A 10704-nucleotide genomic window follows, 5' to 3' on the forward strand; every position below is an offset into this window, starting at 1 on the left:
TTCCCCATCAACACATTCCCAAAACTTCTCCCTAACCCAGTTGGCTCAGGGGCATAATTTCCTCAATCTTCCTGAAGACCTACTTTGTGCCTAGCCACAGACCAGAGGTTGAGGACATAGAAAGACAGGGCCTCTGCCAGGAGGATGAAGGCAGGTGGAGACACCACAACTTCTTTTGACCCAAAGGGTACAGCAGCCAAGTCCCTGTCCTACCTCCTGGGGCGCCGTCTTTATCATGCCATCAAGAGGCAGAAGGTATCTGTGGAATAGGCTGGAGAGAGAAAGGGTAAGTGCAAGCCTGGGAAATTACAGAGGGAAGGAGGTAAAGAATAGAAAATCTGGACACTAAACACGTGACTGCCTCGTCTCAGGGAGATTCTAGTGAGACTCCCGAGAGGACAAGGGAGCAGCAGGGGGTCCACTTGAACCGAGGAAGCCTTGGTCCCCATCCCCTGCTGGCACACAAGATTCTGATGCTTCTGTTCCCTTAGCGACTCTGCCCTCAGATGCCAAAATTTTCCAAACCCATGGCCCGGCTATCTATGCCTCTTTGGGACCATCTTTTGCTAAAATGATGTCATAGCCCTTGCAGTGGGAATGTGGCTTCCTAGGCCCTCAGCCCAGCAGCCCAACGCACGCATCATTAGCCCCTGGCAGGGACACCATCCACAGGGATGTAGAAGAGGCTGCTGGGGTGGGGTGGGTGGGGGTACCAGGCGGAGAGAAGAGGACTAAAAGCAGCTACTCCTCCTTCCTCAGTCTATCTCCCAGCTCCCGTGTCCCTGAAAACCTACTATGTGCCAGGCACAGGTACAATTCTAAGTGTTTCCTTTAATCCCAACATCAACCCTTTGAGAGTGTCCCCTTCCTCCCGATTTACAGATGAGGAAACTGAAGCTTGGGGAAGGGAAGTGACTTGACAAAGGTCACCCTAGTGACGGCACAGGGATGCCAGCAGAGGACTGCCTGGTGCCTCCGGTTCCACGAGACCCACAAGGTCAGTGTTTCACTTGAGAAGTCCAGAGTTGAGAGAGATCAACTGAGGAAACCCCAATTATTTCATAGACTCGAGTTTGAATACTGGGTTGCTTTAAGAGACGGAACTCCTGCCACGTTAAAGCTGCTTGAGTGGCATATTAACATTGTACAGACCATCTAATCCAACTCCTGCATCGAACAGATGAGCAGACAGACACCCACGCCTGGAGCATTTTAAAATGGCTACTAGTCGCCTACTAGCAAGCTAAGGGGCCAGACCCCACCCGCTGGCACCTTCCCTACCCCACCCTGCCTGCAGAGACCACTGTCTTCTGGGGAGCAACTCCAGCTCATCCCACACCACCCGATGGGCAGAGAAGGTAGAGGAAACAGGCCTTGAGGACCCAGGCCTCCCTCATCTGCAGGGCCAAGGGAGGGAATACGGGGCTGCTCAGGCCAGTGGGAGCCCGAGGAGTGGAAGGAGGGAGCATCTCACCCCAAGAAGATCCAGGGAGAGTAGGGCCGGGGCCTCCCGCATTAGAGGTCAGGGGCATGTTCCCCTGATCTGCTGCAGGGCCCGGATACTTCTCAGGGGGATATGGGAGGGAGGCCGACTTGTACTTGACCTTGGGTTGGGTGTGGGGTTCCAGTCTTCTTCCACCCCCAGGGAGCCTTGCTCCTCCTCCAAGAGGAAAGAGGCAAAGTGTCTGCTAAATGCTGGGAGAGGAAGACAAACAGCGATGCGGGGAGTCCCTAACGCCCTCTTCATCGCCTACCTGGGGCATCTCCCTTGTGGCAATGAGTCTCCTCTAGTTGTGAATTTCACGGTGGTGGCGGTGGTGGGGGTGCAATTAGAAGGATGCAGGGGAAGGAAGGGAGGGTATGAGTGAGTCACAGTTAACCCCTCCTCGGCCGCTGGCCTCTGCGGATTCTACCGCAGCGAGCGGCCCCCGCCCGCCACCCGCCGCGGTGCCCAGGAATCAAACCGTGACCTCCTGGTTCCATGCTCAACCACTGAGCAGCACTGGTTGGACATCAGATACTCCTTTTTAAAATAAGTTATTTTCTAGAAAGGTAACTTCTTTGAAATTCTGATCTTAGGCAATGGTTTCCATTTAATTCTTTCAATCTTGCTTTCAATGGGAAGTAATGGAAAGATCTGGAGAAGTGGTTTCATGGATTTTGGCTCAAGAACTGTGCTTATCCTACTGTCTACTCTGGCTTAGCCTGTATGGCAATAGCAAATCTATAATGGATTTCCTCTTAGTAAATGCTTCTTATGGAAGGGATGAGCCAGTCGGCGGCTCGCCGGCAGCTGCGTAAGCGGCCGGTCTTCACTTTCCTTCTTAAAGAGATAGTTGGCCCCTTGCTCCAGAGGGCGTGGGAGCGGACACGCGAGCACGCAGAGCGGCGTCCTCTGCTACCTACACACCAGTCTGTACTGGGCGGTGGGGTATCGCGGAACGTGCGTGGGTTCGCTAAGCGGCTGTGTGACCCTGGGCGAGTCCCTTGACCTCTCTGGGCCTCAGCTTTCTGCTCTGTAACATGGGATGATGATACCCATCTGGCTTCCTGGCACACGGTTGGCTTACATGAAATAAACATTTTGATCTGAATTCCGTTAGGAACATATTTCACTCCCCAAACCAAGTATTTCTGAGTACCAGAGTTATTGAATGCAAACTGCACTTGGACTATTACAAAAAATGATAGCAAGAATCTTAAATATCTGAAAACGAACATGTTTTTTCTTTGAAGTTAAGATGGTGATTCATTGGAAAGGTGGAAAGAGAAACAATCACAACCTAAAAATAAATGTTCATGAAACACTTTTCCCCACTGCCTTCCATCACTATCACGTTTGAAGCATGGGGGGAAAGTCCAGGAAACTGGATTGTCGGGCTCACCCTTTCACTTCTGGCTATGCAACAAGCGCTAGCTCCACAAGAGAGAAGTTAACTCGCTCTCTGGGCCTGGTTTCTTATGTGGCTCATGTGGGAAGGGGGAACAGTGGGCAAGGGCTACCTCCTTTTGAACCAGCCCTAACTACCTGACCAGTCATTCCTCTGCTAAAACCACCCCTCACTTCCAGGACTGTGATCAAGTGTCACTGTTTCAAGGAGGCCTTTCTTGACCTCCCTCCATAAAATAACAACTCCCTCTTCCCCTCTCCCGCTGCTCTAGTTTTGCTGCATTTTGCCATCAGCTGATGTGTTGTTTATTTACTATTTGTTAGTCTGTCATTAACACCCGCACTCCCCACCCCTAGAATGTACACTCTATGAGGGAAGGAACTTTGTTTTATCTATAGAATAGTGCTTAGCACATATTAGGTGCTCAATAAATATGACTCAGTGAATGAGAGAGCAAGCGCACATTGTGCCAGGCCCTAGTCTTCTCTAAGGACACTAGGTCATTTGCCATCCTGGTCTCTTAAGTCCCTAAGTCTCTGTCTACTGGTGGCGAGGCTGAACTCGGTACCTCTACTCTCTACCCAAAGCTGAACTTTTCAGAAGAATTTATAAAGTTACTCCACGGATTTTATATTGTGACTCTGCACTACTGGCCTGGTTAATATTTCTAATGTACATGAAGAAATAATAATTAAATAAAATAAATGTTCAATTAATTGTTACTTTTCAAAGTTAAGTCTTTTTTTTTTTCTCCTCCTCCCTCCTCTTGTAGTTGAACCTTGATTGCTGTTGGCACATCAATGGAAGTTATTTACCCCCCAGACTGGTCAGCTGCAAGGACTGGCTGCGACCACCATGGAGGATCAGCTGTGCAAAGTCCCTCCCCACAGAGCAGGACTTACTTCGGCAGGGCTTTGGTGCCCACTGAACCTGCCTCTTAAGTGTGTCCCTTGCCGAAGTGGTTGGTTAGTGCTTTAACGCGGTTTTGTTGCAGGGAAAAAAACAGGTTTGGAGTGGATCTTTCTTGGTCTGGCCAGTCTTGGGTGGGTTTTTGACTTCATGCAGGAAAGGTCTCACAATATGAGTCCAGGTGATTTTGAGAGTACGTTTTTAAAGCTGAGGACAGTGAGACAAAGGAAGGTCGTAGGGTTGAAGAAGCAAGAGGAGGGAGCCCAGGCGGTACTCTGTTCTTACTCTCTAGGAATGTTATAAGAAAGAAGTGAGCCACGCTGGGCTGAGTGAATTCACTGAGAAGTAAAAGTCACAGTGAGGGAAGTGAGTCCAGCAGGGCTGCTTTTAGCTCACTGAAAAGTCTAGGATAGAAGAAGCAACAGGGGGGAGACTAGGTGGTGTTCACTGTGGCTCTCTAGAGACGATATAGAGAGTGAGCCACCGTGGGGCTGCTGACAGCTCACTGAAAAGTCAGAGGAAAGGAGGCCTTGGAAACAGAATCAGGGTGTAAACCTGGGGCGAGCCGCCACTGCCTATTGCTCCCCCGGTTGCAAATCTCATGGGAACCCTTAGAGTTTCTAGGAGAGAAAAGTAAAGATGTACACCTGAGAGGGAAGAAAGTTGTGGGCGTGCTCCAGAGAGAGCCCACCTCAAAGCGAAATCTTTTTCTGTAGCTCTGATTTGTGGTAAATCACTCTACAACAATGCCTATAATTTTGCAATAAAGGCCTATAATTTTTTTTGGCATTGGTTATTCCCCCTCCCTCCCCGCTATTCAATTAAATTGAATTCTATCAGATGACCATTATTACATTATGTTTTGTGGGAAAACATGTAGAGCATTTGTAGCAGGAATAGGAAACGGTGGTGAAAAAAGCCATGTGAAAGGTGGCCTGATGCCTAAAAAAAACACCAATTGCTATATTAGCAAGTTAATTGATGAAATGTTTTATCTGCCCTAAGGCCCACCTAAATTATGTAAGTGACTTTTTTACACTTAAAGTAAAATCAAAGGAAGCCATGTTTTTTTAAATCAAGAGGTAATTTGTGATCCTCATTAAAAATATACCTTTTTGTCTGACCCCCATGTATTTTTGCTTGGTACTTAGAAGACTACATTTCCCAGAATTCTCCACAAGTAATTTCTCTAAAACTAGAGTACTTTTACCCACAATACTCCCATCTGGAATGGAGTTAGGCAATAAATAATTCTCTCCTCTGCATCATAAAACGTGATTAAAAAAAGAACTAGTGTTTAGTTATAATGTAAATTGCAAAGGAGGATTTTAAGCATAAAGCAAAATTGCCCTAAAGAAATCAGTAGTTTTGTTTTGTACTAATTGGGAAATACTTAAATTTGTTTAGTTTCAAAACAATTTTGATTCCACTGCTAAGCACACTGCTCCCACTGAATGCCGTAATACAACCTGAACAAAATGCAGAGAGCAACTAACTACTTGAGGAGTCTGAAGAGAAAATATTAGCAGGCAAATTGGGGAAGAAGGCCACTGAACTAGTGAATTCACCATTTTTGTTTCCTCTGGTGTCCCCTGGCCTGGTTTCAAGGCAGCCAAAATCTGGAATGTAGGGAATAAACAGAGAGAGCTCTCAAAGAGGCTCCCTAGTTCTGACTTGAAGATCAGGAAAGGAGACCCCTTGATGCTCAGGGTGAGAGGGGGAAATAATTGTTCTTTTCGGTTTTAGTTTCTTCTCCATTGTCTCATGACCCAGCCTCCAAGCAATCCTGCAGTGGTGGCTGTGACAACAGGGACCCATAAGTGCCTGAAACTCAGAGAGGAGAAACTTCTCCAATCAGAGTAGCTGTGGTCCTGGATTACATACTTAGCAAAAATATCTTTCAGAAATAAAGGTGATGTAAAGACATTCCAAGATAAAGAAAAACTAAGATAATTCATTGCCAGAAAAACTGCTCTGAAAGAACTACTAAAGAAAATTTTTTAGTTAGAAGGGAAATTATATAAAAGGAAACTTGGAACATCAGGAAGGAAGAAAGGACAGCCACAATCGTAAATATCTGGGTACATTTAATAACCTATTCTTCTCCTCTTGAATTCTTTAAAATATGTTTGACAATTGAAAGCAAAACTCTCAACATCGTCTGATGGGGTTTCAATGTAGTAGATGTAAAATGTAAGACAATTAGTTGCAATACAAAGGAGGGAGTATAAAGGAACTTATATAATGCAAGGTTTCTACACTCCACTTGAAGTGGTAAAATATTGATTCTAAATAGAATGTGAAAAGTTAAACATGTGTTTTGTAGTTTTTAGAGCATCCACTTAAAAATATAACAAAAGATATAGTAGTAAAAATCAGTAGATAAATTAAAATGGAATTCTAGAAAAATGTTCAAATTTTCCAAAATAAGACAGGAGCAAATGGTAAACAAACAATAAAATGGTAGATCTAAACCCAAGCATATCAATATCAATATGTGGCTTAATGACACATCAATTAAAACAGAGATTATGAGGATGGATAAAAATGACTTAATTAGATGCTATCTACAAGAAACTCAGTTTAAATATAATGATAGAGGCAGGCTAAAAGTAAAAGATGGAAAAAGATATACCATGCAAATACTAATCAAAGGAAAGCTGGATAGCTTAATATGAGAAAAAGACTTTACAGGCAGAGAGAAACAAATACCGTAAGATTTCACTTACAGGTGTAATCTTAAAAACAAAACAAACAAACCAAAACAGAAACAGATTCATAGATACAGGAAACAAATTGGTGATTACCAGAGCTGGGTGGAATGGAGGCATAAGTGAAATAGGTGAAGGGGATTAAGAAGTACAAACTTCATGCCGAAACCGGTTTGGCTCAGTGGATAGAGCGTCGGCCTGCAGACTGAAAGGTCCCAGGTTCGATTCTGGTCAAGGGCATGTACCTGGGTTGCGGGCACATCCCCAGGGGGAGGTGTGCAGGAGGCAGCTGATCGATGTTTCTCTCTCATCGATGTTTCTCTCTATCTCTCTCCCTTCCTCTCTGTAAAAACTCAATAAAATATATATTAAAAAAAACGAAAGAGGTACAAACTCCAGTTATAAAATAAGTAAGTCATAGGGATATAATGTACAGCATGGGGAAGGGAATGCAGCCAGTAATATTGTAATAACGTTGGTGACCAATACTAACTCATTGTGGTGATCATTTTGTAACGTACAGGTATACCAAAAAATGTATATACACTTTAACAGCTGATAGGTCAATTTCCAAAACGAAATGTATTTTAACAAACACTGCTTTTATAATTACTCAAAGTGTACGTATACATTTTTTTGGAACACCCTATATGTAAATATCAAATCACTATAATGTACATCTGAAACTAATAGGATATTGTATGCCCATTATATTTCAATTAAAAAGAAAAGAAAAGAAAGACTTCAAAGCAAAGAAAATTACTAGTGATAAAGAGAACCATTATACAGCAATAAAAGGGCCACTTCACCAGGAAGACATAATAATTACAAATGTGAATGCATCTAATAAAAGAGTTTCAGAATACATGAAGCGAAAACTGTCAGAACTGAAAGGAGAACTAGACAGATTCACAATGACAGCTCTAGACATGGACACTCCTTTCTCAGTAACAGAAAATAAGCAAAGTGACAGGAAATAAGCAAAGATGTAGGAGAACTGAGCAGCACTATGTGCTACATGTAACAACTTGGACTCATCTCAAAGATATTACACTGAGTGAAATAAACCAGTCTCTACAAGATTTTATACTGTATGATTCTATTTACATGAAAATGGAAAAATAAAAAATAAAACTATAGTCATGTAGTAGAGTAGTTGCCAGGAGTTAGAATGGGAGAAAGATGTGACTGGGAAGGGATAGCATAAGGCAGTTTTTTTGGTTGATGATACTGTTGGCATCTTGCTTGTGGTGGTGAAATCTACATATGTGTTAAAATTGATAGAACTGTGCACCAAAATGAAAAAGTCAATTTTTCTGTATATTAATTTTAAAAATAAATTTTAAAAAGGTAATTTGACATTTAAATCTTATAGTTAATATACTCAAAAAAGCCATTTGGAATTTAGTTTGTAGCATAACAGTATTTTAGAGAATATCACAGGCTTCATTTTACGGTATAGTACGGAGCTCACAGAGCATTATATGAAAATTTCCTAGCAAACTCCAAATAAGAAAAAAAATCATTTTAATGTAAGAAATGCTTAAAAAACACCAAGTAAAAGAACATTTATTTTAGTAACCTTCACTTGAATTACAGCTGCAGACAACATATCTGCTAACATTTTTAACATAATAAACATAGTTTTACTGACACATGAATGATGATTATAATAATCAGTAAGTAGTGAATAAAAAGGTTAAATAACCTATAAGTAGACTGACTAACAGCCATTTAGATAATTTAAAACAAAGATGAATTTTATAACTCTTCAATTAAGATATTAGATTGAAAACCATGGCACTAGGACAAATCAAGGATGATATACATTTGACTCAAATAAGTTATTATCTGGTCCTAACCAGTTAGGCTCAGTGAATAGGGCATCAGTGTGTGGACTGAAGGGTCCGGCAGGTTCAATTCCAGTCAAGGGCACATGCCCAGGTGTGGGCTCGATCCCCAGTAGGGGCTGCGCAGGAGGCAGCCGATCAATGATTCTCTCTCATCATTGATGTTCCTAGCTCTCTCTCCCTCTTCCTTCCTCTCTGAAATAAATAAAAATGTAAAAATAAGTAAATTATTGTCTGTGCGGAAATAAAAAAGTATTAATTATTAATTAGCCCCATAAATTTAAAATAAATATTCCAATGTAAAGTAGCCTTTTAATAACATCCTTGAGTGTTTCCTGAAGCCATATAATATTTTCAAAATGTATTCTAAATGCAACATTCAAGTCAGGGAAATGGTACGTGTTATACATTCAAGTCAGCTAAGTTAAAACTATTACTCAGCTATAATTTAGTATTTCTGTGAGCATATATGTTTCCAGCTCTGGCTATGATTATTCTGAGCTTACAAAGAAGAAATGGCAGGTTGGCTTGTCTATGAAAGGGATCAGACTTTCAGCTGCTTCCAGGAGGCTGCTGCATTAAATCGAACAATCTATACAGAAATTCCAATGATGACATAAATCTGCATTTATGAATTCTGAATTTCCTTCATATTTTATGGAACATCGGTCCCACTGTAGCTATAATATCTGCATAGGGGGCACTCTGGCTCAGCTCAATAGCCCGCTGTTTTTTTAGGACAAGAAAGCTATAAAATCTGGCAGCAGCTTGTTTTCGGTCACCATTTCTGCAGAGAGTCATCAGACTAAAGCACTTCATTCCTGTCTTGTGAGATTCCTGGGAAAAGAATTAGAAAAGACAAAAGGAAAGGCAAACAAGATCACTAGAAGTAGAGCAGGCTGTGGATGCACAATGAACAACAAGATATTGGCATTTTTAATAAGTGACTGTGAAATCCTTACATGGAGAAATGCAAATGACTCATGAGTAAGCTTAAAAACCATGTAGGTCATTGAGCACAAGCTTGGTTCATTGAGAAATGCATGCAAAAGAGCTCTAAAGCGTTATACAAATTCCTAATGTGTTATACAAATGTTAGGTCTTTTAAGAAATTGGTGTTAACATAAATGGCTCCTGTGGAAAGTGTAATTAATTTAGGCTTGCAGGGAGAGGAAAAATCCACAGGACTTTGGGAGGCTCCTAATGCAATGAAGATTATAAGCTATCAGGCTTCTCTTCCTTAAAGGCACTGAGGGATGGTGGTGACTATGAAATTCTAGCAGTAAATATAGAATTCTATTTTGTATATCTCAGTGATAGGGCAATATGACTATATAAATATCTCCCAGTTTCTTTGCACAGGTTGAAAAGATGTTGGTTTCATCATAGGGTAACTGTGAACCTAATAGAAAAAGTTGAGGTAAAATGAAGTGTTTAATTATGGATGAAGAGAACTCCTTTTATGAAGACTTGTACTTGGTATCAGATTCCTAGAATAGAAGTATGGTTTTTAGTTAGAAATGCTGGCCAGTATCCCTGTGAGTACGGTACTTCTTGGATAGTTGTGAAGCATTTTTAGAAATATCATATACAAGTGTGTGTGTGTGTTTTTTGTTGTTGTTTGTTTGTTTTTTACCAGTTCATACCATTTAACAAATTAATAAGCTTAAGTACTGTATCTCAACCAAAGAAGCGGCCCAGGCTTGGCAACCTTTCAGAGATGGCATGACACGTCTTCATTTATTCCTGTTCTTGAGGAGATGTGATGTGAGTTAGAGGCTTTCTCCCCTGGGAGGGAGCAGGGACAGCCCTTTCAATTTCAAGAATCCATTTGAAAACCACTCTGAGTGGACAAATATGCAAGGTTCAACAATGTGCTTATTCTGTTCCCTCCAGAAACCCCTCTAACACGAAGGAAAAGAAATATAAGGTAACAAAGAAAGGAAATAAAGACAAAGAAAGTGGAAGACTGATGGACTTTGCAGAGTGGAGAAAGCTGAAACCCAAGTGCTACCAGGGAGGAAAGCCAACAAAAAGCAAGCCAATTTGAGCTATAGAACCTTTGGAAACCTTGGGAATTAGAGGCAACAGTATATGATGAGCTGGAGATATGGAGTGAAGCTGAAAACAGGAGAATTTCTTGAAAGTCTACTTGGGAGCAGTTCCAGGGGTGGGCAAACTTTTTGACTCGAGGGCCACAATGGGTTCTTAAACTGGACCGGAGGGCCGGAACAAAAGCAGGATGGAGTGTTTGTGTGAACTAATATACATTCAAAGTAAACATCATTACATAAAAGGGTACGGTCTTTTTTTTTTAGTTTTATTCATTTCAAACGGGCCGGA

The 10704-nt window shown here is 41.8% G+C and overlaps 1 protein-coding gene across 1 annotated transcript in view; it reads right to left on the reverse strand.

Annotated features, from left to right (window-relative positions):
- Positions 1–8641: 8641 nt before the first annotated feature.
- Positions 8642–10704, reverse strand: part of RAD21L1 (RAD21 cohesin complex component like 1) — a 27367-nt gene continuing 25304 nt past the window's right edge. Inside the window, exon 13 of the mRNA XM_006756716.2 lies at positions 8642–9198. Coding sequence (XP_006756779.1) covers positions 9010–9198 — 189 coding nt within the window. The 3' untranslated portion in view covers positions 8642–9009. The remainder of the gene's footprint in view (positions 9199–10704) is intronic.

This window comes from Myotis davidii, unplaced genomic scaffold, assembly GCF_000327345.1.
Source record: "Myotis davidii unplaced genomic scaffold, ASM32734v1 scaffold354, whole genome shotgun sequence".
NCBI classification, from domain to species: Eukaryota; Metazoa; Chordata; class Mammalia; order Chiroptera; family Vespertilionidae; genus Myotis; species Myotis davidii.